At 48.9% G+C, this 27,855-nt stretch overlaps 2 protein-coding genes across 17 annotated transcripts in view; one reads left to right on the forward strand and one right to left on the reverse strand.

The window, feature by feature from the left end:
• Positions 1-231: 231 nt before the first annotated feature.
• Positions 232-25,106, forward strand: TP53I11 (tumor protein p53 inducible protein 11). 7 transcript variants are annotated; one of them, XM_074543181.1, is made up of 8 exons: positions 350-367; positions 13,524-13,602; positions 16,859-17,227; positions 17,787-17,845; positions 18,418-18,466; positions 18,898-18,994; positions 19,533-19,634; positions 20,551-25,106. In XM_074543181.1, the coding sequence occupies exons 3-8, from the start codon at positions 17,099-17,101 to the stop codon at positions 20,682-20,684; spliced, it is 570 nt and encodes a 189-aa protein (XP_074399282.1). In that variant the 5' UTR covers positions 350-367; positions 13,524-13,602; positions 16,859-17,098; the 3' UTR covers positions 20,685-25,106. The 7 variants fall into 7 exon arrangements, with proteins under 7 accessions (XP_074399284.1, XP_074399282.1, XP_074399283.1 ...); XM_074543182.1 differs by lacking the exons at positions 350-367; positions 13,524-13,602 and adding exons at positions 464-636; positions 2,289-2,353; XM_074543180.1 differs by lacking the exon at positions 350-367 and adding an exon at positions 464-636.
• TSPAN18 (tetraspanin 18) overlaps positions 22,823-27,855 on the reverse strand; it is a 119,155-nt gene continuing 114,122 nt past the window's right edge. For all 10 annotated transcript variants that reach the window (XM_074543173.1, XM_074543175.1, XM_074543174.1 and 7 more), the window contains one exon: positions 22,823-27,852. In XM_074543173.1, the coding sequence (XP_074399274.1) occupies positions 27,805-27,852 (48 nt within the window). In that variant the 3' untranslated portion in view covers positions 22,823-27,804. The remainder of the gene's footprint in view (positions 27,853-27,855) is intronic.

Consider the following 27,855-nt stretch of genomic DNA (forward strand, 5'->3'; position numbering starts at 1 on the left):
TCCTTTTTGCCTTTCTGAGAGAATCGTAAAGCAGCCCTCGAAACCACGCGGCCGTGACCAGCACGATCGAGGCCCCACTTGTATCGCAGGGAAGAACCGGGACAGTCCCGCTGCCGACCCTCGGTAGCCCCAACCCGTCGGACATGAAGCGATGGGACCCCCTCCGGCAGCTCCCCGACGGGCCGGGTGGGACAGGAGCCTTTTGTTTCTCCCGTGGGATTATTTCCATGGATGCCCCCGCCCCTCCTTCCCTCGCAGGAGCCCGGCCCCAGGACGCCGCTCTTTGTTCCCACGCGTCAAGATGCGGTCACAGGTGGCCCCCGCGTAACCCGCACAGGAGGCACACGGGACCCAGCGCAGCCCGCAGGTAACCCAGCGCTCCTGCGCGGGCCCGGGCAGCGGGGCCACCCCGTCGGGCGCTGGCGGTGGCGGTGGCTGTGGCGGGTCCCGCCCGCCGTGGGCCGGCGCGGGCGGGGCGGGCGGGCGCGGTAAAGGCGGCGCCGCGCGGGGGCCGGGCTCAGTCTGGCCGCCTGCGGGCTGCGCGGTGCCGCGGCCGCCCCCGGACCGCTCTGCCCATGGGGCAGCCGAGCCCAGCCCTCGGGACCGTCCCCCGCCGCCGGGACCTGCGCTAGGGCGGTGAGTGCTGTGCGCGTCCCCCCGCGCCGCGGACTTTCCCCGCCGCCCCTCGCGGTCCCAGGGAACGGGAGCGCGGACGCTGCGTCCCGCGGGAACCCGGTGCTGGCAGCCGGCCCCGCTGCCCCTTCGCAGTCAGCGCGGACGGGGGAGGGATGGATGGACCGACGGACGGACGGACAGGGGCTTAAGGAGAGGGATCAGCCCTTGTGCTGGCTGCGATGGGACCGTGCCCGCTCCGGGTAGGATGGGTGGAGGAGGAGGTGGTGGAGCGTTGTATCCTGGTGGGAGGGTGGCAGGTTGCTCCGAGCGTTGGAGGGACAGCAGCCGTGCCGAGGTGACGCGCAAGCGGTCCCTTGGCTTTGTGACGAGGGCTTTCCCTTGGCTGTTACTCGACTCAGAGGCAGGGGTCCGATGTCACTTCTTTCCTGGAAGCGCTCCGTTCTTTTCCGCCCATTCGGGAAGCGTCACCGGAGAACCACGGTCCCCAGATGAGTACTTCAGGTGCCTGAAAGGGGAGGCTGAGTCCTGGCCACTGCACAGGCTAGGGGGTCAGCCTCGGTGGCTGAGCATTGCGTGGGGCTGGGATGAGGGAAACTAGCTCAGCTGTGCTCCCCTTGGGATATAATCCCGTGGGTGTGCTGGGGAGCCCTGGCCTCAAGGAGGGCATGGCCATGGTGGACGGCGAGCTGCTTGGGGGATGGAGGGAGAGGGCGAGGGGGCAGGAGCTGCGGTGCGGGAGGGAGCCGGGACAGACCCCCGGCCATCACAGAGGGGAAGGTGAGGAAATCCAGCTCTCAGCGGGCTCTGCATTCCCGCCAGATCTTGCACATTGCTGCGTGCTGAGCGGTCTGCTGTGCCTCTTACGGGGTCTGGGTGTCCCATCTGGGCAGGTGCACTGCTTTGTCTAGAGCAACAGCTATTAGGCTTCTCTGTTGAGTTCAGCTCCGACTGAGTAAACCAGGCTGAACAAGAAGCAGCGCCTTATTCAGCACCTGCTCCTTGCCCTGCCTCAGCGCTGCTTGGAGTTGGAGTGAGCCTTTTTCTTACCTGAGCAAGGAACCTGACCCTCTTGCAACTGCCTGAGAATCAGGGCTGCTGGGTACCATTTAATCTCCTCAGTCTGCAAAAGCTGGGAGTTACAAATGCCAGCAGCAATCAAAGCCTTGTTGACATTAGGGTACCACGAGCACAGCTGAGCCATGAGAAACTACAGAGTATGCAAGAGCACTGGCTATTCTGGACTTGGCATAAATAACTTGTTCAGTAACTCTGTCTGCAGTAGAGCAGTCTGCTGAATAATGGCATTCAGGGCCTGTGGATGAGGAAAGTGATTTTTAAACAAATAAATAGTAGTTACAGTTCAAGCAGGGGAGTCTGCCCAGGGAGGAAATCTCCTAAGAAAGGTTTTGGCAAAACCCCAAAATAAACAAGGTCTTAAGGCTCAGCATGAAAGCACCTCAACTAGCCCTAGCCTTGTCTCAGCTAGGTTGCATAAATATGCACCTGATGAGTGCACAGCAGAGTGTGAGGGACACCATGAACCTGTGGTGTCCTGATGCCCTCAGCAGTGAGGGGCTGGATACTGATGGCAGCTGAGAAAAAGGGGGACTTGGTTGTTTTAGTATATGTGTGTTCTTGTTCTTCAACTGCAGAGCAGACTAAGGTGAAGGAAGATCTTCCCTGGGTAGGTGGTTGTCCCAGCCAGGAGGCTGAGAAGGTGAGTTCTGCTCTACAGCCTCAAGAGAAGTTGGTCCTTTCTGCTTGTGGGCCTGTAGTTTTTATTGTAGTAGTTTTATAGAGGCTTTATTGTTAAGATATGAACAGAAGAGCATCTCCAGAGATGCACAGCAAGGTGAGGCTTGGGGTGGCCATTGATCTCTTGGAGAACAAGCCACAGACATGCCCTCCCCTGAGGTTTTCAGTCCATTTGGAGCTGCTTGGAAGCTGGGGTGTGATCCAAAGGGAAATGTTTTCCTATTGTTCTCACTGAGCATTGAGTGCTGAAGCGTGCAAAATACCAGGAGTACATCTGCAGCTGGTGTTCACTTGTCCTGCAGCTCTCTGAAGGTCACCATGTTGAATAGTAGGGGCTGGGAGGGATGGTACCGCAGGCTGGTTACAAATATCACTTTGAGCTGTTTGGATCATGAAATGTTCTGTGCGAAGAGTATGCTTGGTCCTCACCCAGTAAGCCCCCAAATTTCTAGTGAAAGCTGCTAAATGGCATTAGAATACGAAGTGTACGTCCCTCTGACGCAGGCAGGATTGGCTGCCTTCCCACCCGGCTGCCCAGGAGGCTCCGTGTTGACCTGGGTGGAGCTGTGCATGAGGTGGGCTGTCTGTCTTCTTAGTGCTACGTTTTTGGCTACAAGCTTTCCCTTGGCACAGGATAAAAGCACACGTGAACCAGAAAGATGTTGAGATTGTTTATGTTTGACTTCTGGCCTGATGCCAGAGGGAATGGCTTGGTGACCTTGGCGCTATTGGGACATTATTTATAGAGCGTAGATCTTCTGGGTTTTGTATTTTTGATCTAGGAATGTGAAAATAAGTCTTGGGAGGAAAGGACTCAATGCTGGCCACAAAATACGTTTGGATTTTTTCCAGAGCAGGAAAAATAACACTTAAGAGGCAACCAGGTGTTCCCTGTTTGCATTGCTTTCTGCCTTCCCTTGGAAAATATGGGTTTGGTACTGTCCTGGAGATTGCAAGCTAGCATGAGTTCACTCCATGTTCGAAAAGCTCTTGTTCAAGATGCTAAAAGGTGTTAAAAAAGAAATCCAGCTATAACCAAAGACACTCTTGAGAGTTTGCAAATGATAAATAACCCTCTGGCCTTCTTGGCCTTCTTCTATTTGTGAAGTTGTGTCATCTTCAAGGCTTAGTGCATCCCCATGTGTTTCAGTGCCCATCTGTGGTGCTGGTTAGTGTGGCTGACCCCGGATGACAGATGGACAAAAAGAGGCTTGGATGTGCACAGGCTTTTACTGGAAGGCCCACCACAGTGCTGGCCCCCCAGCTCTGCCTCTGAGGCCTCTGGTGAAACCCCAGTAGCAAACTTTCCTTCTGGCTTTTACAATGTGCATAAGTCTCTCATCCTCATTCTGAGCAGTAGGTATATGCTCCAATTACCTAAATCTGTAAATGTCTTTTTATCCCTCTGTATGCAAAGTAAGATCTTATTGAGCATATCTGTGCTCTGGTTTTGATGGGGAAGCCCTTGCCTAGGCTGTACCTGACTGATTTATACCAGGCTTTGGTTGGACCCTTATCCAGCTCATCTTACAGGGCAAAATCAAGGACCAATGTCTGTAAGAAAGCTCTGCTCCAGATTTAAACTGACTGTTGCTGTCATTTTAGGGAGGAGAGATCCATCACCAAAACAGGGAAATTATCAAAACCATTGTAGTTGGGTCTAGTGCTGAAGGCTGAGCAGCTTTTGCTGATGTTGGTGGCCAGGAATTATGTCATCATTTTTCTGAATCTACGGGGCCAAAATCAGAAGCCTAAGCATAGGGACTGGTAGCTGGCTCCATTGATGCAGAGTTTCCTAGATGTTTTTGTTAGGGATTTGGATTAACATAATTTAAGTCAAAGGCACAGAGGAGAGCATGGGGAGAAAAGCAGTTAGGAATAAATCCGCGGTTCGCTAGTCCGGTTTCCTGAGGAGTGGCATTATAGGATAAGTTGGTGTAGCGAGAGATGTGCACAGGGGAGTGTCAGATAACACTGGCCACCTAATTATTTATTTGAAGGGGTTCTGTGTTTTAGAGGGAGATTAATGTGCAGTCCCCTCTGCAGCTGCAAACCAGAGAGGGAGGAATCCCTCCTTTTGGTGCTAAAATTAGGCAGCAGCACTTTGACTACGTGGCCCAGAGGGGCAGGTGCAGGCAGAGCAGCACACAAAGGCTCGCAACCCTCTTGTTTTTAGCTGTATCCTGCCTGGGTTGAGAAAGTAAACAGTTTGAGTCTGTGTCAGCAGCCAAAAAAGAGACCTGCAGAGAAAACCCACAAGTCTTCAGGAAACTCCATGGGTGACTCAGATGGTGTTTTCGTCTGAGTACCTGTTCATTCAGTAACCCATGATGGCAGCAGAAGCACTTTTTGTAGTGGTGCCACCTTATGACTGAAACACAAACCTCTGGTGTTGGTCATATAAAGACTTGAGAAGCTCTTTCAGCCAGCAGATGTTGTTCCAGGAATTCCACTGCTGAGCCCTAAAATAACCCCAGCCCTTGTTGGTTCCTGCAGTTTCTTTCTGGGCTTCCAGCTAGGGCTGCTGTAGATGGAGATAGATGTGACAAAGAGCAGGCAGTTTCCCAAGGACATCTGTGCTTCCAATCCTTCCTGACAGCCAAGAAGGTGCCTTTAGTTCAGCCTTCCTGGCTGTCTGGCCCTGTCTTGCTGTGTGTGGCATGCACCCAGCCAGGCAGCAGCCTCACTAGTGCCCTATACTGTGTAGCTGCAAAGCTGTGAGAGATGTGTGGGCCATGCTGGAGCACAGCCTGGCTGCAGACACTCTGCCGTGTTTTATGGAGTCCTCAGAAAGCCCTGTGTTGTGGAAACGGAGGGCTGTATTGCCAGTCTTAGCCAAAGCTCCAGGAAGCAGGCTATTTTCTGATATCTTAAAGGTCCATGGTTTTAAGTCCCTCTTAGTCTTTCTGTTGGACATTTAATTTTAGCTGCCTGGCATGCCATTCACAGTAGATGTTTGGCATATTCCAAGTAGGCATAAAAATGAGCTGCCTCCTTGTAGAGGGAGAGGGAAATTCAAAAACCACAATACTGAATCCAGGGGAGCTGGGTGGTATTGGCTTTTCCCTAACATTTTCTTTGTGGCCTAGGAAGAAAAGTTTATGTAGAAGCTGCTCAAGCAATAAAGAGCATCCAAACATTACTCCACGGAAAGCAGAAATCTACCAGGAGTCAAAGGTTGCAGTGAACAGGATCAAAGAATTTAGACCATCAGTCTGTGTTTTCCCAGGTTGTTTTCATGGTAAAGCGAGAGTAAAATTTAGTTGACTTTATTATCAGCATTGCTGGTGGAGTCTCTCTAAGTGCTAACCAGAGATCTGGTGTGCTTCTGAACAGCAGGCACCTATGGTGCATCCTTCCACCCTCCTACCCTACTGCTCTGCCCAGTGCAACTGCTCCTTGGGGTATTCTTGCCCTGTCTGCTGGCAAAAACCCATCAGGAATTCTTCAATCCCTTCCATGAACTGTGACAACGTCCACTGTTTAAATCTCTGGACAAGCAGGATGCATTGAGGGTTGATGGATGGAGGAATAATAAAGCAGTTGAGCTTATCCCCTCCAGCCAATTTATTCCTGGCATCACATCACCATGCAAACCAAGTGCCTGTCATTAGTCAAAGGACATGTGGGAGAAGAGGCCAACCTGAAACTCCCAGAGCCCTGGCTGCATGGAAATGACATTACAAGGGAAGGTGTTGACTAAAACCTGACACTTCTATGTCATGAGCTCTTCTATACACAAGCACAGTAGCAAAGCACTGTATGTGTACACACACACACACAGTCCTGATGGATGATCCTGATATTACTGGAACTTGTTGTATCCAAGCGTCTGAGACTTAAAACTGAAAAAGAAGGGAAGGTCCTTAAACAACCTTTGATAGTAGAGATGGGACATCTGGCAATGCTGTGTTTTCCATGGTTACTTGAGACCTTGATTTGTCAGCACTGATGCTGCTATCATTTGGCTGCCTGAATCTCTCTTGCCTCCTTTTCCCTGGGGGTAGAAGAATCAAACAAAAGTAGGGAGAAGAACTAGTCAGTACTACCTGTAACATTTTTTTCCTAAGACTTCTCTTGCGTGTGCCAGGCAAGATGGAGAGAGAGCTCCTGCAGGACCTCTCAGTTCTCAAGATCTCCTTTGTCACCCAGGCTGTTCATGCCACATACTGGTGTCTACCCCTTTGCCTCCTCTCTGCTATGAAAAGAGAAATCTTGATTTAGTTCCCTAGGCTGATGTGGGTCCTTCGTGCCTGTGACTATAGGACATAGCATCTCCATACCCTTTTTGGCATGTTGTTGTCCAGCTTTTTCATAATCCCAAAGTGTGGCTCCATGCTGTAAGATGGGCAAAAGTCATACAGGGTTTGCCTAGGATCAGGTAGTGAAAAGTTCTCTGCAAGGATCTTGATCTTGTCCATCCATATAAAAGCAATCAAAAGCTAGTCTTGCTCATCATCCAGGCTCTTCCTGTGGTATGTGGAAAGAGGTGAACCATTGCAGGGGATGGTGCATCTTGTCCTAGAATGGACATCTCTGGGAGTTGGCGCACCCTGCCTATTTCCGAAGGAGCCTAAAAGACGGAGGTGAGAAGATGCACAGATTCAGGTTATAGTTGATGCTTCCAAATTTAATTCTCTCCACCCATGAAGTGCTTTTACTCTGGGCTGGGGGCACATTGACTCTGTGTATGCTCTTCACAGTACACATACACTGGTCTTTTGCGGAAGCTGGAGAACCTGTCATGCATCAGAGACATTGTCTCTTTCAATCTCCTTTATATGAGTCCTTTTTTCTGATGAAAACTTTCTAAAGGGTACTTGTGTGCTGAATAGCCATTGTTGATAATGCACGATATGAAATCCAAAAGGAAGGCTCAGATTAAATGTCACGCACTTCACAGTCGGGAATTCAAAGAGCCTTGTTGATCTGTGCATAATTGGGGGCTTGACAGCTCATGCATAAACAAACACGTGCACATCCACATACATGGCTGCATGCAGTTTTCCCCTGAATCAGCAGCACATAAAAGCAAAGTCGGATGGGTGATTTCCAGAGGGGTGGGTGTTGTGTTCGTGGGGAAAGCCTGTGAGTTCTTCAAGCTTCTGACTTGAGAACCACACTGGCAAATAAAGTCACTTGTTGTTAGTGTGGTGGGCTTCCTTCCACCTTCCTCCTCTGTGCAGCTCTCTGCTGAGCTGTGGCTGCTTTGATTTTCGGCATCTGGCTTTAATGTGACCATGAGAATCTTCTGAGAGTTTCTGGTGTGTGTGAAGGCAGTATCCATGTGAGGTTCACCCCAAGCTTTCCACAGTACTTTCTCCCACCAGCAGTGAATGAAGACAGAAAGAAAAAATCTATTTCATGCTAAACTGGTTGTTAGTCAGGCCAGGAAGGGCATTTCTGCTTCTGACGTGTTGTGTGTAATGAACCAAGTGCTGCTCAGGAGTCCACAGAGCAGGCTGAGGTGTCACGACCTGGCACTGGTGGGGTACAGTGACTGGGCTCTTGTTTGTAAGATGTCTCACCTGTTGTACATGAGCTGTATGATCTGTGGTAGATTTACTTTTCATATGCGTCTGGGAAAACTAAGCTCTCAGAGGTTTAATGACCCAGGCTTGATTTTTATGAAAGGAGCAGCAGTACTGCCAAACCTATAATCTAATAGTTTGGCTTTCAGGTTTCCTATTCTGCATGCTGTAGTTCTGTTCCTAAAAACAGCTGGTTTCACTTTCGAGTGCCTCATTGCAGGATAGGGGGATACTTGTGGCTCCTCCTCATTCTAAGGGATGCTGTGGAACAGTGCTCCACAGACATGTCCCTGTGCACCACGTGTTCCCCCTCTAGTGGGTTGCTAGAAGTTTCTTTCAAGTTGTTTCACCACCAACTTGTGAATTAGCAGAGCTTGTGCTAGCTCTGGCAGCAGCTATTTAGAAGTTTTCCTCTTCTAAATCTGTCCTCCTAGCTCCTGTTTCCCCAACATGGGGAATTTTGCATGTGACATTTTTAGCAGTAACCTGTTGCTATAGAAACTGCTAAGGTGTCAGAGGGAGATTTTTGCCAAGTTGGGATAGGCTACCAAGTAGTTGAAGTATGTGTTTTGTTGGGAGGCCTTCTCCGGCATGTTTTTGCTAAGCAACTCCTTGAGCCTGTCTGCATGTCTGGGTTTATTTAATGTCTAAGGAGCCATGAGGGAGCAATAAACCCAGTGTTCTAATCATGTGTGAATGAACAGGAAATGTTGGCAAATTATTTAGGGGAGATGTGAGAAGGTGTTCCCAGGCTGCAGTGATGGGTCCAAGTGATGTGTAGGTGGTAGTCCAGGGCTGAGAGGTCACAGGTGGTGTCAGTCTTTAGGGCAGTAAATGGTTGACCTAGAAGCAGGAGTTGAGACTCTAGATGACATCTCCCAGGAAAGAGTCTGAGACAAGCTGCTTCTCTCACCCTTGAGACCAAAATACAGGTGAATGCCAACATTACGTGGTTGGTCTGTTAGTCTGAATTCTCTTTACTAACCAGACAAAAGATTGTGCAGTGGGACTCAAAGTAAGTCCATACAAATCAACCCATGTCTCTTATTTGTGTGTAGATATAACATATATTTATATACATATGGTCATGTACAAATACATATATTTATATGTGTATATGTACATTTATATTTGCTTTAATAATATATAACATGTTGTTTATGATTTAAATGTATTTATATAAATAGTAAACTTTTATTATTTTATCCAGGATGCAGATGTAACCATGTGTATGGGAAATGCTCTGTAACAGGGCTGTTAACAACTCATCTGTTGACTAATAGTTGCTTGGGCCATTTCATATCAGGCCGGATCTACAGAACTTCTGTGTCATGGAAGGAAACTATTGCTTGTACAATGAGAGGTGTGAATCCTATGAGTGCCTATGTGCCTGGGACTCAGGAAATATCCTGGCTAGACCAAAAGGCAATCTTCCTGATAAATGCAAATTTATTCGTCTGCCCTTTTTCCTCCCTATTGTGTTTGCCTAGACTGCACATCTGGTCATATCATGACAGACTATGGAGATGAGAAACTCTTTGTTTTCTACACAAATGGAATAAAATAATCTGATGCTGTTGGGGTGTCCTGCAGGAGTTGTTCTCAGGCTGGAGTTGCAAACTGGTCCATGAAACTGGTTGGGAATCTGCTTTTGTGGTTCTGGAGTCGAACAGGCTCATTTCATCTTCCATTTCATGGCTGTAGACATGTTGAGAGTGTATAAATCACAGTGGTTGCATTGTGCTGAGTAAGTTCCAAGATTGCAGATAGAGAACTAATATTGCTGGAGGTGTAGATTATTGTCTTTGGGGAGGGAATTCATTGAAAATGGCTTTGAAATCACTATTTCAGTGACATTATACAGATGGATGTTGTGCCTGTATGTGGCTCAGGGAACTTAATGTCCCAAATTGTAGTTTCTTAACAATTTTCTTTTGTGTTCTGGAAAAGGACAGAGATGCAGGGAATTGTTGAGAATAGAGAGCATTGGCTTCCCAGAGCATTTATGAAAGTCTCTTGTCAGGTGCTTGGGGGCACAGTAGAAAGAAAATTTGGGGAGGTCTGAGGTTGTCAGGAAAAGAAGTGCCAAGAAGCTCCATGTTACTGTGAAGGTTCAGTATCCAGTGGTGTTGTGGATAAGCACAGTGTGTGTGGACTCCTCCCTGCTCCTCCCAGTGTCTTTCCATAGAGTTCCTTTGAGCCTCTGCTATACCTCAGATGCAAGGCAGAGGAGATGAAGTGCAGTTGCATCACAGTTTCTGTAAAACTGACTTGTATTACCCTGTTTGGTTGAAGGGCTTTCCTAGCTTTTTAAGCTGCTCTTTTTCAGTAGCAAGGGTTGATTTACTTGGGTGGGTTGGTTTTTTTTTTTGTGTGTGTGTGTGTTTCTGTGTGTGTGCATATGGGTTTTATTTTTCCTTCTAATATTTCCCTGTAGAAATCGTCTGCAGGACAGATGGCCTCTTAAGCTTCTGGGGCTGTGTCTCACAAACACCTGTCTAAGGCAGCTGGGAATCAAAGAGGAATTCTCCTCTTTTAATGCCTTTAAAGAAAAACAGTACCCGATCCTAATACGTCGTACTTCCCCATCTCTCTCTCCATCCTCCCAGCTGCCTGGGAAACTTAACTGCTTGGTTGTGGCCATCTGTTGAGATAACAAGGGGCTGGGTGGGGACGTGGCAGCCAGAGCCTTTGGGAAGAGCAAGGGCAGCTTTGAGGTGATGGATTGCTGTGGCTGGCTGGGCTGAGAGCCTCGGTGGCAGAGAGAGGATGATGCAGGGGGTGGACTTTTATGTAAGTAAGACAGATGAGAGCTGCTGAAGCAGCTGTTGTACACCGTTGTGCTTGTACCTTGAATCCTTTGTATTTGCAGCCAAAACACACCTCAGCAGCCAGGGATGGGCTGCTTGAGAAGGCAGGGTGGCGTGGCCAGGATTGCACATGGGTGTGAGTGCACGTGTGTGGTAGCTGAAGGGTGAAGTCTGTTTGCCCCCTGTGGCAGCAGCCCCCTGAGCGCATACAGAGGGGCCACGGTGGGGCCAGGTGTCCAGCTGGGCACCTGTGGGGAGCCTGAGCACATGCAGCCTGTCACAGGCTGCCCTGCCAGCTGCTGTGAGAGGCAGACAAGCATTTCTTCCCTGAGGTGCTGCCCAGGCTTGCATGGAGAGGTCAGCGAGTTGCTGCAGGTGGTGCTTGGCAGGCCAGCAGGAAGAGGTTGCTGTGTTTAATTATAGTTCCCATCTGAGAAACTAGTAGAGCAACAGAGCTTTTTTATCCTGTTCAGGGGAACTGAGCACTTTACAGGTTTTGATTGCTGTATAACACATCCTGCGGCACAGACAGAAACTTTCCTGTGCTCTCTGCAGAAGGAAATTTGAAACCTGTGGGCAATAAAATCCCGGAGATGGGCCGTACCTCCCAGGTGCTGTGGGATATAGCCAATAGTTGTTCTTCTTGGGGCAGGATGGTTGTACAGCCCCAGGGAGCTTGGGGGCAGGAGCTGCTGCACCCAGGGGATGCAGAAGAACAGCGTGCAGGGGCGTGCAGGGGCTGAGCCTGCTTGGGCTAAAGCAACTCTGGAGCAGACAGAGGAGAGGATGCATGGAAAAGGCTGAGCAGACTTTGGATGTCCTTTTTTGCATGAAGTGGTGACTGAGTAAACAACACAAGTTAACTCTTTCCTCCCCAGCAGGCTGCAGAGGACTCCTTGTCCCCTGTTGAGGGTTGATGCTGGCCATATCCATTAGGTCTAAGGTTGCCAGAGCTGCTGTAGGCACTGGGTGCCAGTGCCTTGCAAGTGAAGGCTTCGTGGTCACAGGCAGCTCTGCACCTCTCACAAACAGCTTTAGAAAGCCCATCCAATGGTGTCTGGCCATGAGATGTGCTCAGCCTGAAGGCTGAGCTTTAGATCTGCCTGAGGCTCTTGGTGCATTGCAGATGATTTGGGAGATGGTCTGGAGGCACCAGTGAAGATGTTGTTTGACCTAAGGATCTTACTTTGCATTTTCATAATTTAGGGGCAGGGAACCTACTGCCCAGGCTTGTGGGTATTCCCTAGGGATAACAATCTCTCTGTGCCTTTTAGAGTTGCTTAGCTCCCTGTGCCTTTTAGAGTTGTTTAAGGGGCTGTGGCAGGGCTGGGGATGAGCCTCTGTCAAGACATGCTTCCTGCTGGTATTGCAAAGAGCCTTCTGTGCTGAAAGGGCTGGTGTTTATGTGGGAACAGAGTCCTGTGCACCTGGCTTGTTACAGGTGAGAAATCTGAAGTCTCCCTGTTGCTTAGGGGTACAGACTGTGCCAGACAGAGCGGGAGCAGCCGCCGCATTCTGCTGCTGTGGTGGCTGAGTGCTAATTGTTTTTACTGCCTGAGCATCAGGTTATTTTTGGCTTGATCAAGTTTAATTCCCAGCCGGCTGGTGGTAGAGAGGTTCTAATAGTCTAAATCTCCACGCTTGATAGAAATCTAGGCAGGGAGCTGGTTTGGTCACTGTGGGTTTGGGATGTGCAGTTGCAGAAATACAGGATGAAAATAGCTATATTTTGGTAGTGACATGGGTAGTTCTGGCTCAGGGTCTGCTGTGCCACGGGCTTCCAGGGGAAACTCTTGCTAGGCCATTTAGATAGGATGCACAAAGATGTTTTGTGACTCTCAGGTGTGGTTTTGGGTTAGACACAGAGAATTTACCTCATGCCTCAGGATTTCAGAGTCCTGAAGTGTCTGAGGTTGTTTATGAACACATTTTAAGAACATAAAAGTGAGCAGACTGAACCTTCGTGTGTGGTGGGAAAAAAAGGAGTCTTGGGTCCCATGGGATTAGGCAACGGTGTAATGTTTGCAAGGACCAAGGTACTTGATAGGTCTGTGGATTCTGTCCTTAATCCACCTGTGTTTCCATAGCCGCTCCTCTTTACTGTGAGCATGTATTTGAGCCCAGGCTTTCTCAACAGCTCTGCGGCTGATGAGGTACAGGGTCCAGAGCAGCTGCTGTGGACCTGGTACTGTCCTCAGCAGCAGACACAGAACTGACACAGCCTGCAGGAACACCAGAGGAGCTGGACAAATCCATTACAGCTGCTGGGCCCTTGCAAGAGAAATGCTGTGGGTGTCAGCCCATTTATAAGGGCTGGTACAGCACAGTGACCATGGTGGATGCCCCTCTCATATGCACATCTCCTTGTGCTGCTGCAGTGCTGGGGAACTGCCCTGGGCTCTGCCAGGTTGCTCCCAGAGAACTCCAGTGTTGGAAAGGGACACTGCCTCTGCTTCCTACTTAGTATTAGTATGGTTCTCAGCCTGTGCTCTGTAGAAGATGGGAAGGCAAGTGTAGGCATAGCAAGTGCCCTGTTGGGCTTGACATCCACATCCAGTGCAGACATCCACTGCATCCTCTTGGATAATTCTTGGGCAAAACAAATCAAAGCGGACTCAAGCTGTTGAGTTGTCTTGGACATACTGACTTGGGAACTCTAAAACCAGAGAGCAAGAATCCTCTCCCTGGCCTGAACGTGATAGAGCTGAACAAACTGTGTCCAGCTAATATGTATAAACATTTCATCGTCCCAGCTTGGCTCTAGTTTCATACTCTCTTCCTCTGCCTGCAGATTGGAAGTGCCGTCAAACCCTTGGAGTGAGAAGTTCTGTAGTGCCACCTCTTTAATTCAAGCACCACTGCTTTGTCAGGTAAAAGACTGCACTGTGGATGACAGTACCATCCAGCTTAGCAGTGGGCAGCATCCCTGCTCTGAGGGCCCTGGGGAGCCATGTCCTCGCAGGCAGGCAGCTTCCACCCACGAGCAGTCAGGCTCTGGCTGGCAGGAGCTATAGGCAGTGAGCTCCGGGTGCTGCTGGAGCAGGGTCTGGCTCTGCACTGTGCGGTGGGTGCGCAGCCCTGGCTGCTGCAGCACCGTGGCATGTGCAGTTGAGTCTCCTCTCTCCCACGCTGCGGAGCTCGCCTCTCCAGACGCTGGGAGGGAAGCAGAGACGTTGGGGGAAGAGCTGTGGAGGTGGGAGAGATTGAGCTATCGTTGGTGTGGCACCAGTGAGGTTTCTTTGCACCACTAAGCAGTAGCTATCAAAATTGAATGCAGTATGCTAAACAGCTGAGCAAGAGAGCTGACACTGAAAGGAGCCTGCAAAGAAAAGAGATCTAGGAAGAAAAAACCCTCTTGCAGCTGCACATAAGCACTGCCCATCACAGAGAGCTGTGGCAGGGAGTAGGAATTGCCTGTTTATGGTGTCTGATCTGCACAGTCCCTGGGATGCTTGGAAAAAGGATTAAGGAGGAGAGACTCGAAGGAGAAAAAGGAGGTGGAGGTTTCCCTTTGCAAACTCACAGGCTAATAGAAACGATCCTCTAAACTGCCAGTGTGTCAGGATACATTAATGTAAGTATAATGTTTTCAAATCCTCAGCATCTTCTCTCTGAATGTCACTGAATTAGCACTAATTGCATTCATTAGCTCGTTAGCCATTAATATTCAGCATCCGTTAGGCTGGCTCTGTCTCTGGACCACGGGGTAATGAGATGTGGGACTGGCTGCAGGGCTGTGCCTTAGCTGTGCTGTAGGAGTGTGGCTTTATGCACCAGATTGCTTTATTGGCATTTGTGTCTGGCCTGTGTTGTCCCACCTCTTGGCCAGTGGCTTACCACAAATTAGTGGAAACTCTTAATGGGAGAGCAGTGTTAATGATGATGTGGATAAATTTCCACCAACTCCTGCCCTGAAAGCAACTGGCGAGACAAATGATGAAGGCAAATTTTGATCTTTTGGCCTTGAGCCAGTTGCTAAACTGCCTCTGTAACCACAAAGCTATTCAGTGCAGTCTTCATTGGTGAGTCATGGAGTCCCACCTTTCTTTGCTTCTTGGTCTCAGGAGAAATTATCTATTACATTTTTTTCTTCCTTTTTCTTTTTTTTTATTCCTTCCTTTTTTCTTCCCTTTTTTTTTTTTTCCCTTTCCCTTTTCCTTTCCCTTTCCTTCCTTTTTTACCCCCCTTCCCATCTTCCCTTCCTCTGGCATTTCTGACCATTAGGCCAGAGCAGAAGGTGTGGCCATCAAGCTTCCCCTAGCAAGAAACCAGGAAAGATCCAGAAGTACCAGGATGGCATGGCCAGCACACTTAGCGCCCCAAGTCCTATCAAGACCAGCAAGCCTCAGGTCTCTTATCCCTGAGGGGAGCCAGTAGAATGCTCCTGCTTGGGCCTTCTGCCAGGCTTTCCCCCTAACTTCAGAGATATGGGATGGCCTCAGAGTGAGAGAGAGGAGCATTCACTACAAGACTGTTGCTTCACGATTGGAATGGATGGCTTCGATCAGAAAATGCTGGGCTAGAAATACCACAGCAACATGTCTCCTCTGGTTTCAGCACTTCTGGTGGGAAACCACCCAGCATCCAGCCTTGTTAGTCAGGAGCAGCCAGGAGCAGAAAAAATTGCAAAAACTGTAGCTAGTTAGACATTGAGCTTTTCTTTTAGACACATCACTCTGGCTTTGGCCTGGATTTTGTGTGCAGATTATCTAGATTTGAATACACACAATTTATTGTGACAGTTTAGGTTGGCAAACCCCAGACATGATAAATCTTTCAAACATTTCTATTGTCAGCTACCATTTGAGCTTCCTGCCTTGTGCTCAAAGGTAGGCCTGAGTATACAGCTTCTATCTTCCTCCTGTGGTGGTGTTTTCCACTGTTCCAATTCTGAAATATTTCCAGATCCTGACTGCTGCATCTGGCTTCATGCTGCCTTTCCAGGAACCTGGGCTTAGTTATTCAGTGGAATAAGAGCAAAAACCCACGACCGAACAAGCCCTGCTACAATCCATAAGAAGTACCTCCAAAGCACTGGGTAGCTCAACTGGCTCACTGAAAAGCATTTTGCCTGGTCTGCTGAAAGGATCTTATTAAACCCTTGGTCATGGGGCTCACCTTTTGCACTATCCCAGCAAGACCTCTTAACTTTGCCTTAAAGAAAGAGTGATGTTGGGCACTTGCAGACAGGACTGGCTGTTCTTGTCTGAACAACTACAGGGAAAGGTTTTCCTTTGAGAGGGAAATCCCTCGCAAGGCACTAGCACAACATTTGCATGCACAGTGCCAAAATAATTGTACTCATTTTATTACTCTCCAAAGACTTGTGAAATCTTTAGACATCAGCATAAATTGTCTCCTCCTGGGGCAGCTCTGGGAAGGCTCAGCTGGGGCATGAGCCTTACACTTGCTTGGGCTGGATTAGCTGTGCGTGGTGCCTGGGGGAAATTTCTGTGGGTCTCTGGAAGGGCCAAGTGGCAAATGGAAAAAAGTGTTAGTGTTCAGCTGAGCCAGGATAAAATTATGACGAATTGGAAGAAAAGGCTTTTTGAACTGAGGGTTTCCAGGGTTTTATGTTTGTGGGATGAGACAGTGATTTCATGGGACTCAATACCTGTAGCTTTACACACATGTCAGGGCAGAAGTTACCTTTTTCAAGTCTCGTTGTCTGTATTTACTTATCCCAGATAGTATTTGTCATTTCTAATTTCCATAATTTCCCTGAAAGCAAAGTGAGAATCTTCAGGGAAAATCGTGCCTCTGGCTTTTTTTGCTCAGGGGCTGATATGTTGTTCTGGCACAGCCTGGTGACTGCAGCATGTGAGTGGGGGGAAACACAAATAAGTAACTGATACTTGTTTGGGGTTTGACCTGAAATGGCAGCTGAAGAATGTGATGTATTGAATGGGAAAAGGAAAAAGGCCAAGAATTACTTAATGATTTTAATTCCCCTAGTCTGAGACACACTTAATTCCCCTAATCTGAAAAACAGCAAAGAGGTTCTATTGGGCACTGCCTCATGCTGGGATAGACAAGATTATGGTTTGTAGGTCAAAAGCATTTCTAACTAAATGTCCAGGCTAAAGCCACTGTGCTCTGAGTTTTTTCTTTCCCCTTCCATGGCAGATCCCGGAGACAGCAGGATCATTCTGAGATGAGCCACCTGTAAGTGGGGCCAGCCTCGTTGCCAGGGCTCCCTGCCCCGCAAGGATGAGGAGCCATCTGCCGGCCTAACAGGAAGACCTTGTGGCAGCGGTTGTTTTATTTTCCCCAAACATCGTGAAATTTCATGTGACAGCAGAGCCGCTTCCTGCAGCCTCTCTGTGCCCCCTGGCAGCCAAGGGCTGGTGGGGCAGGGCCAGCACCATGGCGGCGAAGCAGCCCCCGCCGCTCATGAAGAAGCACAGCCAGACCGACCTGGTGAGCAGGCTGAAGACACGCAAAATCCTGGGTGTCGGCGGGGAGGATGATGACGGCGAGGTCCATCGCTCAAAGGTGAGGCCAGCAGAGAAGGAAGCCATGTGCAATAATGGTGGAAAAGGGACCTTCTGCTGGGCAAACCAGGGTTTGCCCATCCATGTGGTTTGGGGCATTTATGTGGTTTATAGCCAGGCATTGTGAGCATGTTCACATGAACATGAGCAGCTCTGGGCAGCATGCACATGACATCAGGACAGATACTGTTACACACTGAGGGCTTTGCTGGAACCTGTGCTCCATCAGGATGGAACATGCAGGTGATGTGTGTGAGGAGTCAGTTCCTCTCTTCCATAGGTAAGAGGAAACAGGAGTTAGTATTGACCTTTTCCCAGCTGAATGCTGCAGGTAGCTGATCCCAGTAGGGGAGTAGGAGATAGAGGCTGCAGCTCCTCATGTAAATCAAGGTGGGCGTTGGGACAAACAAGTCACAGCTGAATCCTTTGTCCTCCTCCTCTTTCTAACCTTCTGAGATAAACTCCCACATGGGATTAGATTACATGGTTTTGGGCTGCTGAGTACTGCCTAAAGACTGGGGAAGGATCTGCTTAACTTGTGCCTTTCATTTCAATTTCAGATTAGCCAAGTACTGGGAAATGAAATCAAGTTTGCAGTCCGGGAACCACTGGGACTCAGGTAAGGTACTGATCACCTTGGAGCTGGGTCATCTGAGGCCCCTTGGCCACAGCATTCCTGCTAGGTCTGGTTTAAGACACCAGCTCTGCTGGTGTGCCAGCATCACTGCTCCCTGCAGGGGCTTCTTGCAAGCTGTGGAACCAGACAAGCTCTGCATTCTTCTCCCCATTAATTAGCCTGAGACCCTCAAGTTCTTGTCTCATTGCATGTGCAGAGAACTACAAGGGTTGTGTTGAGCTGAAGGAGCTCCTGTTCTACTGTGTGACAGAGTGGCGTGTCCTATGGGGACCCTGCTCTGCAACATCCTCTTGGCAGGGTCACTTCTCTCCTTTGCTCGGGTGAGGGGGAATCTGGTCTGTCTCACTAGCAGGGCTGGTCTGCATGTTGAGGCTGGAGCTAGTGGGATGTGGAAAGCTGAGTCCTTCCATGGGAGGTTTCTGGCTGTCTTGCTTGTGCATGGGGGAAGGATAAAGGCTGATGAATGAGCAGGCAGCTAGAAATGCTTTGTGAAGTATGAGTGATGGGGTCATCTCCAAGCTCATGTTGGCTCCTCTGTCTTCCCTCTCATGCAGGGTCTGGCAGCTTGTTTCCGCCGTCATGTTTTCCGGGGTTGCTGTCATGGTGAGTGAGGGACGTGGTCCTGGCAAGAACCAGCTCCTGTCTGCTAAAGGGGTGCCCCAGCATGGCCCTTCAGTCCCTGGCATTTCTGTTCCTCCCCTGCCTCCAGCAGCTCCTACCACTTTCTCCTGCAAGGCCTTTGCCCTCGCTGTGTCTCAGTAATGGGCTTTGCTGACAGTGTCCTTGGCAGTTTGTTCCCATTGCGAGTCTGTTTTCATTAGCAGGGCCCATAAACCAAGGAATGGCAGCCTTGGTCACAAAAACCAGCCATGCAGCCGATAGTTGACATGGTGATATTTCTGCGCTTCCTTAATTGCCAGTTTCCTGGCCAGCGGCTCCAATCCCACAAGGGCCGATTCTGGAGCGCTGCTGCCCAAGAGGACATGTTTTGGCGGCCAGTTCAGGTTGCTGAGCTTCTCTCTCACCTCTGCCAGGCCCTCGCTTTCCCTGACCAGCTCTTCGATGCCATCTTTGAGGAGGAATCGGTGAGCAGCAAGACTCCCATCCGGCTCTATGGAGGAGCCCTCCTCAGTGAGTGCCGTACTGGGATGCTGCTGCCCCACAGAGTAAGGGGACAGGTGGCCAAAACGGCAGCAGGGGACAAAGTCCGTGCCCAGCCAGACACCTGCTGCAGCTGGAGAGCAGAACATCTGCTGTTAGTAAAGAAATTGCTGAGGGGTATTTTGAAAAGCTTGGCTACTGCTGCTTTTTCCTAGCAGTGATTCAGGCGTGCTGCAGGTAGGGTAAGAAGGGCTGTGCCTGCTCCGAATCCCTGGGGAATCGCCCCGTGTACCCCAGCAAAGGGAGCCTGCAGGGGGGCCCGGGGAGGGGCGCTGGGCCGCGGCTGGGGCTCCGTGGGAGCGGCAGGGGACATGGGAAGGCGGCGGTGTCCCGGGAAGGGTTCAGGAGAAGGGGGCGAAGGACAAGGAGGCGCGGGGAGCCGGAGGTGCGGTGTGGGAAGGGAAAGGGGCCCGAACCGCGTCCTGCAGCGGCACCGCGCGGGGCGGGCGGGAAGCGCGGCCTGGCCGCTGTCCCGGCCCTCGGGCAGCGCGCCCCGCTCTGCCCGCAGGCATCGCGCTCATCATGTGGAACGCCCTGTACACCGCCGAGAAGGCCATCATCCGCTGGAGCCTGCTGGCCGAGGCCTGCTACTTCGCCGTGCAGTTCCTCGGTGAGTGCCTGCGGGTCGGTCGGGACGAGGAGGAAGGTGTGAAGACTGTGTGATGGGAAGCGGGATCCACGGTGGGCAGGGCAGTGGTGGAGCATGTTCCCTGCCAGCTGCTTGCCTCTTTTCTCCTCCATGGAATAGCCTCTGTCCTGAGCTGCTCCTTGAACATCACCCTCTGACAATTCATTAATTTTTCTCCCTGCAAATGTCCTGGGCTTCATACCAACACAAGTCATTACTGGAGCAGACTGCCTAGATGCAGGGTCTAACAAGAAAAGATTTTTGCAACCTACACTAAAAAGGGGGATGTTTAGTGTTACCCAAACAGAGCATAGCATTTAACTTGTTTCTAGGGAGCTTATCTATATTTAACAATGGAGGGAGATCTTTGTGTGTGTGTCGGTAGCTCAGTGTGTAGTTGGTTTAGATACAAGCTATGTATTGGTGGCCAGAAAAGAGAGGTGTTCAATACAGGCAATGTGTGTGGACTGTGCATATTTTGTAGATGCTCCTAAAGTTGAGAAATGTTTATCAGCACTGAAGCATTCAAGCCACAAAGCAAACTCAGGAGGATGTGACTCCCAGATTAATGCCTGAGCACAATGGAAACTCACATCTGCTTGAGTGACTGTTTCAGGCTGCCTGAATGTGGGGCTGCCTTGAAAGCAGGGTTTCTGTAAGGGAGAGCTCTGGGGTCCATGGCAAGCCTCAAGGCTGTGACAAGAAGCCAGTGAAGAGCCTCTGCCATGGGTTCACTGTGCATGTGAATGAGCCTGTGCTGAAAGCTCCTGCGCTTGCAAGGCTCAGCAGTTCCTGCCAAAGCTCTGCGTTAGAGGGCAGCAGAAAACAGCATTGTGCATTTGTCTCCTTTTGGTTTTGCATCACCAACCTCTGCCTTGTCTTTCTCCTTCTTCTCTAGTTACCACTGTCTCCCTGGTTGAGAGTAGCCGGATAGCCACAGGTGCCGTGCTCCTCCTGGTCAGCCGAGCCCTCTTCATCCTCATCAGCATTTATTATTATTACCAAGTTGGACGTCGTCCCAAGAAAGTCTAGTTCCTGGGCTTTTTTGTTATGGGAAAGGTGGGAGGGGGGAGTTTGTGTCGGTAATTTTGCATTATAATTTTTTTAACTTTTTTTTTTTTGTTAGTCCCTTTTGGTTCTAAAGGAGTTTCTTTCTTTACCGGCATGAATCAGTGTGTAACACAGTGCTGGTGGCATTTCCAGGTGAAATGGGGGGAGCAACATCAGTGGGACCCCCCCAGCCCCTCTGCAGGAGGTGAGGAACAGTGGGGAGGAAGGCTCAGGGAAGTGTGTGGGCCTGGCAGGCTCAGGGAAAAAAGCCAGTTTTCTAGGGGGTACTGGCTGATGGGATCACAGGCTCTGAACCCACTGGAACAAAGCACAAAATAAGGCCAGCATATTGGAACCAAATCCCTGAGGAGACAGGGCAATAAGACAACCTACAAAGGAACCGGCTACTCTACTTGGTAAGCCTTGCACCTCCCCTGGTTTATAGCCCTTTCCCCTTTTAGCAAGTGCTGACTGTCCAGGTAGCCAGGAGCTGGATGGAGTCAAGTTCAGTGCTTTGCAAACAGCTCTTCTTTCCTCTCTGCCAGAGGTGCATTTTTGTGTAGTTCATAGTTTTGCACCAGATGCTGTGTAGGGCTTGGCAGGAGATACAGCAAAAGAAGAGGGAGACGCCTCGTTGTTCCCTCTGCAGGGACAGCACTGGGAACGATGGAGCAACTTGAATTACAAGATGTGAGAAGTGAAGTAAGCTATTGGAAATAGCCCATTGAGCACAAAGACATCCCCTCATTTGGGGTATTTAATGAAGTTTCTAGGCTGGGGTCCTGTCCCCTTCACCCCAGAAGACTTCCTACAGTTGAAGCTTTACTGATGGTAGTAGCAGTGGTGAGTGTGCAGTAGCTTTATCTGATGCTTTAGTTGAGCAGGAGCTGGAGTGCTGTTGTGGTTAGCACTGGTAAGAGCAGAGGACTGTAACAGTAAGAGCATCTGCACAGATGCTTGGGTCAGTGAATAGCCTCTAGATATGGGCTCTGGCTGTGGGAGATGGTGTTCCAACTCTGCTAATATCTGCATCACATCTCTTCTGACCTTGAGAAGACCAAAGTTTGTAGCATTAAGATATTTAATATTTAACTGAGATGAAGAACAGCAAGGAGCAGAGCGTATGATGTCAAGGACAGACTGAATGTGCTTTAGTACTCACTAGCCAATTTCTCCAACATCTCCTGGGCTTAACAGCATTGCCTGCCCTGCTTCCTAGTGCTTTCCTTGTGGATTATCCCTGTCCACAGCTTGAGGCAGCATTTTTTATTCTCCATGGGACTAAAGCCAGAAAGTCTGTGTACAGGATATGGACTTGTTACTCATGCACTACTGTTGACTGGGTCAAAGCACGCCCTGGAATATAGCTGATGTTCCAAAATCCCAGTAGAAAGATTTCTACACAAACAGGACTGCTTGTGTAAACAACAGTCGTCAAGCCACTGGTAAGACTGGGATCTACAGCTATTGCTGTTTAATATCTTAGTAGAGTTAGAAGAAGGTAGTGGGTAGTTATTGTATGTTGTGTTAGTGCTTTTGGCATTTAGAAGCAGCTGCATAAGCTTGGGACACTGTGTGCATTGTACTTACTGGCCATGCAAAATGTCTGTCACATAAGAATATTGGAAATTGTTAAATCAGGAAACATCACAATTGTAACTTAGTTTTTTTGCTTAATAAGTAAATCAAAGGGAGAGGCAACATCCAACAGCAGGCTAAATTCTGGAGCCTCACAACAATACACGCTTGTCAAGCTGCTTTCAGCACATCCAAAAATGATACTGAGCAACTAAAACTTTTAATTAAGAAGAGTGTTCCTGTTCAGATGGAAGAATTGGGGTCTAAGAGGCAAACCTTTCCCTGTGAGGCAGATAATGGTCAAATGCAGGATGGAGAGGATCAGAAATTAGACCAAGTGGAGCAGCATGCAGGAGCTGGAGCATGGCATGCTGTGGCTGTTGCTCTCTCCCTGTGCATCACCTGCATGGGCAGCTGCAGTGGCCTCAGTGTGGCACTTTGGCTGTAGTTGTGGGTATAGGTACGTGAAGCTTGATTCTTTGTGTTTTGGGGTGTCACATGAATGTATACACAGAGTGATGGTTGGTTTTTGGGGGGGTGGGAAATTATGTTTCTAGGACAGACAAGTAGAACCTACCACAGCAAAAAAAAGCAGTCTTACAGGAGAAGAAATTGGGAGGTCTTCTTCATGCTGCCTCCCATCTGTGTTGGCCACAGGTCCCATGAACTTAGTTATGACTCGGGTCTGATTACTCTAGCTTAAAATGTCATCCCATAGGTGAGAGAAATGAGTTAGTGCACTATGTGAGAGCAGTACTCCAAGGACTTCTTGATGGTTAGATCAGGTAGGAGGGTGGGGGAAGCAGTTACAGGTCTCCAGGGTAGCTTTAAATAAGGTAAGATTAGATTAGATTTCTCTGGTTCCCTGATTAGCAGCTGCTTCTGCAAAACTTGTAACGGTCAGCCACTTCTAGGTTTGGTGGTCAGTGTTTTTTTTGCTCTACCATAGAGCAATGCCTGAGGGAGTGGTCACTTAAAAGATTTCATGCTACTTGGTACCTAGTCCTGAAAGTGGAGACATGAAGTTGTTTTGATGCTTCTTTCTCCATCTTGCTATAAGTGTACCATGTAGAAAATACAGAGCTCTACACCTCCTCTACAACTAAGCTGTGGTTCCTGGCATGTCCCTTCTTAGCAGCGAGGAGCTGCAGGAGAAACATTGCCAGGCCCACTGGAGGTGGTGAGTGTGTAGCAGGTGAGGCCTGGGAGGGAGTTGCTCAGGGTGGCGTGAGGATGGAGGCCAGGCAGAGCACTGCCAGAAACCAGCTGCACCTGGTTGTCTTCACTCTTCGCTGTTGTGGGTGGGGAGAAAGGGAGGAGGATGCTGCACCTTTGTGCAGAACTGTGTCCCCAAGAATGGAAGTGCTGACATCACAGCTGCAGGTGGCAGTTCAGAACATAATTTGGGATCAAAAAGCCTGAGGTGTCACTTCAGGCTCGACTACTGATCTGCTGGCAAAAAAACTCCATCTCCAGAGGCCTCAGCTTCCTTATCTGTTACATTGTGAGAGAGCTTTGGACCGATGTCATCTCCCAAGGGAGACTGCAGTTGAACTTCCTGCATTTGTACAATGCTGTGCAGGACTGGGGGTCTGTTCCTCAGAGAATTGTGCTCCAAGCAGGCCCAGGCCAGGACTTAAAGCTGACCCCCTTTCTCTGCCAGGGATGGACGCAAACCATTGCATTCACAGAGCCCTCACTTTGGAGGGTGAAGCAAACTCATCATTCACATAACTCCCTACATCATCTTATTTGCATCTAACCAATATCTGGCAAACTGGAGCTTGTGACATAGGAGAGGCTCTGTCTGTCCTAAGCTGGCCTCTTTTCTGGTCAAGGGTTTTTACTTGGGAGGGTGTGGGTGGGGAGTGATGGTGCAGGGGATTGGACACTTCAATTTATACCTCATTTTAGCTGCTGTACCTGAGTTTATTTCTCCTCTGGTAAGAAAGTGACTGTACTTAACACCAAGCAAATAGTGAAAATTAAAGCTGTTTCACTTCACTGTCACAATATCTTTCTTTTATTTTTGGGGTTTTTTTTTTAAGAAATGCACACAGAAACCGTGCAGAGAGTGCTTCAGGCTTGTGTTCTGGTTTATATTACCAAAAAAACTTTCCTTTCAATATAAAAAAGGATTACAGTAGGGAATACAGGATAAATTAGCTCCACTATCTAATAAAAAGAACATTTACATTTTTTTAAAATATATTTCAAACATTATTTCACACGCAGCCCTTTTCCCAGGCATTTGTGATAGTCATTGGAGCATTAAATAGCAACCAGGAGGCAGGGATGCTGAGAGGGGCTGGGGGCTGGCCGAGGCTGGTCTCTGCTACTCCCTCCAAGGTGCTTGGGCCATGGTCACAGTGCTACAGCAGAGGAGACAGCAGCTCCTTCTGCTCTCCAGCCTGCCCAGAGTTCTCCAGCCAGCAGTCACTTCAGCTTGAGCCCCTGGCCCCAAAATACTCACCAGAGCTGTTAAAAACAAATACAAAAATACAACTGCTTCTCCTGCCTACAGTTCTGAAAACTACTGTACCACAGAGGGGACAGCCACGAAACCAAGGGACAAAACCAACAAATTTACATGCTTTGCCATAGAGTGGGAGTCTGCTTTCTGGGCTTGCTTGTTCATTAAGTTCCCCCAAGGAAATTCCTTCTGCCTGTTACCAACTGCTAAATATCCTCTCGGACTTGCACATATCTTTACAGCTGTCTCCATTTCTTGTTTGGAATTGCTGCCTGGCCTTTTGAGCTGTGTTCCCAGTGGCACGTGAGCCAGCCTGCAGAGAGGATTTGAAGTCTTCGCACAGCAAAGAGCAGTGGGGGATCAAAAAAGGTAGAAGAGGAGAAACAGCTGTGCACAGCCCAGAATAACAGATGAAGAAGAGATCCTTTTGAAGATACAGGGGACTACCATTAGGGAGAGAGGGAAAGCAAGAAAGCTAAAAACAGACAAAGCAATGAGTACAGAATTAGGAAAGCCAAAGAGAAACAAGCCAGCCAAGATCATACTTCAGGCATGTGTATTTAGTACTTAGTGCTCTGGCTGCTTTGGTCTGGTTCCCCCATCTCTAACAGGTTTTTTTTCCCCATGCCACTGGTGGCAGAAAAGGCTTTTAGGCTTTTTTCCCCTTCAGCCACCCACCATGCACAAATGAGGATAATTTGCCCTGACCTGAGAACGCTACATAATAAACTGATGGGAAAGGAAGAAACTGGAGACTGGGGGAGGCAGTTCTGCTTCTTTCGATCACCTCCAGCCAAATTACCAACTCTGCTGACAGTTTTGTTCCTTCCCTGGGAATTGCTGTCCCAGAACAGTCACTGACACCAGCTCCTGAGGCAGAAGGAGAACAGATAAGCTTGCTTTCTGCTCGGCCGATTCCCTACAAGACTGGTAGATGGAACAGATTTTTCTTATCTTAAGTGCAGCACCTGCTGTCCAGGACAAATACTGCTGGGTTTTGGCTAACAAAACTGTTTTTCTTTATTAAACAACAGACCAGAGATTAATGCTAAAATGCCTCATTACAAGGAGGTCCAGAGGGAAATAGTTCTGAACAGATTTCCAGAAGGTTTAATGCAACATCTGACGCTGCTCAGCAGCCCTGGCAACATATTTTGTTGCTGGAATATGCTGACTGCAGCATGGGGAGGCTGCAGCTCTACCTGCCCAGCCCTATCTTGCCATTGAATAAATTGTTCTCAAATGAAGCTTGGAAAAGCTCCTAATGCCTCCTTCCTGTTCCCTAGTATCCTGATTCCCTAACCTAGATACTTAGCCATAATCTTTGTCTATTGTGGCCCTAGCTTTCTGCTGCTTTCCCTCCTTGCCTGTAGTCTGTGCAGTGCCACTGAGAGAGCTCAAGGGACACAGCCTCAGGGGTGTAAGGCAACAGCCAGAGGATGAACATCCTGCTGCTGCAAAACCTGGGCACAAAGTTTAATGCTCTGCTCCTTCCTTGCCAGAGATTACAGCTTTCCGAGGAGCTGGTTTGAGCCTATATAAAAGTGCTCCCATAATCTGAGCCTATAAAATTTGTAAAAATTTTGTAAATCTAAACAAGAAACCACATCCCCTTCTGTAATTCCCCAGTAAAATGAGTTTGGGGTCAGGGAGTAAGTGACCAGAGGAACAATTAAGGCAGCAGGGATTGATGATTCCAGATGAGAAACTAGTCACATATGCAAATCAATATCCACAGCAGCAGCTGGAGCAGTGTGGCTGCACACAGGGTGTTCTTGGATCATGCCTGGGGTCTCAATAGCTCCAGCTTAATCTCTGACCAAGGTCCAGTCCCAGCCACCTTTCTCAGGTTCACTTCCAAATGATTGAGCAGGTGACATGTTAGTTAAATACCAAACTATCTCAAGGGAGGAAACACTATAAACTAAAACAATTCTGACTTGATTACTTTCATCATGAGCCCATGGGAGAATCTCAGGGGAAATTCTCTGACCAGAAATGATTCCACCAGACTGGTCCAGGAAACCAGCATGGGAGTGGTTGACAAACTTCAGCCTCTTCAATCCAGCACCATGTCTGGACCTCTCCTGAAGGCTGGAAAAACATGCAGAAACCACTGCAAATATTTATGCTAACAGAGCACCACAAACCATTTTTTGCAAGTATCAGAGGAAAGGCAAAGGCTGACAAGATTTAAATAGTATATCCTCCCTTCTCAGGAAGGCAGCGGTATCAATGATGCTTGACCAGAGCCATTTTTCCACAGGAGATGGGAACACATCAGGGAACCATTTGGTCTCTTTCACAACAGTGAACAATAAATCTTAGTAAAAACCGAAAGGTAGGCACCAAACTCTTGACCCTCAGCCAGCCTTAGCTGAGTCCCATTGTTAAGTTAGATCATGTTGCTCCTGCTTGGAGTTCCAGAGAAAAGCCAGCCTCACTGAAGTGCTTGATATCTCTGACAAGTTTCACACGACAGGGGCAATGCTTCCACTGAAGAATGAGTGTTCTCATCCTGTGACTGGGAATTAAAGCCATAATCTTGCAGATGTTGACTACACCTGCTTAGATAAGCCACCATTGCTTGTTTCAAACCCACCTGGACAGTCAAGGCCAACCTGTTGCCTTATGCAGCCCCTGCGTGTCTGTTCTTGGGTCCTTTGTTTTCTAAAGCACGATGAAGTGGTGAATGTAGGCTCAGCCTGGTGTGAGAGAGGCAGCTGTGCTCCTCCTCCCTGACCCCCACCAGCTCCATCCGTCTCTAGTGCAATCGGCGGCTCTGGGCTCCTGCTCCACGGTTGCTGCGGGTGGCTCTGGGCAAGGGTCCGGTGTACAGTGTAGTGCACATCACCTCAAAGTTCCAGCCCCTGAAGTACAATCCTTTTGGTCATTCATATATTACAACCCTCTTTTTTTCTTTTTATTTTTTTATCCCTGTCCCATTTTGTTAAAAAAAATAAAGTTTTTTTGGGCATTTTCAGGCTTTGTTTCTTCGGATTTTCCTTCTTTCTTCTGAGCATGTGGGGAACGTGGTGGTTCATGGGCCACTTACTGGATCCCTCGAAAGAGACACATAGCAAAGATCATGGCAAACAGCTG

This window comes from Zonotrichia albicollis, chromosome 6 (assembly GCF_047830755.1).
Source record: "Zonotrichia albicollis isolate bZonAlb1 chromosome 6, bZonAlb1.hap1, whole genome shotgun sequence".
NCBI classification, from domain to species: Eukaryota; Metazoa; Chordata; class Aves; order Passeriformes; family Passerellidae; genus Zonotrichia; species Zonotrichia albicollis.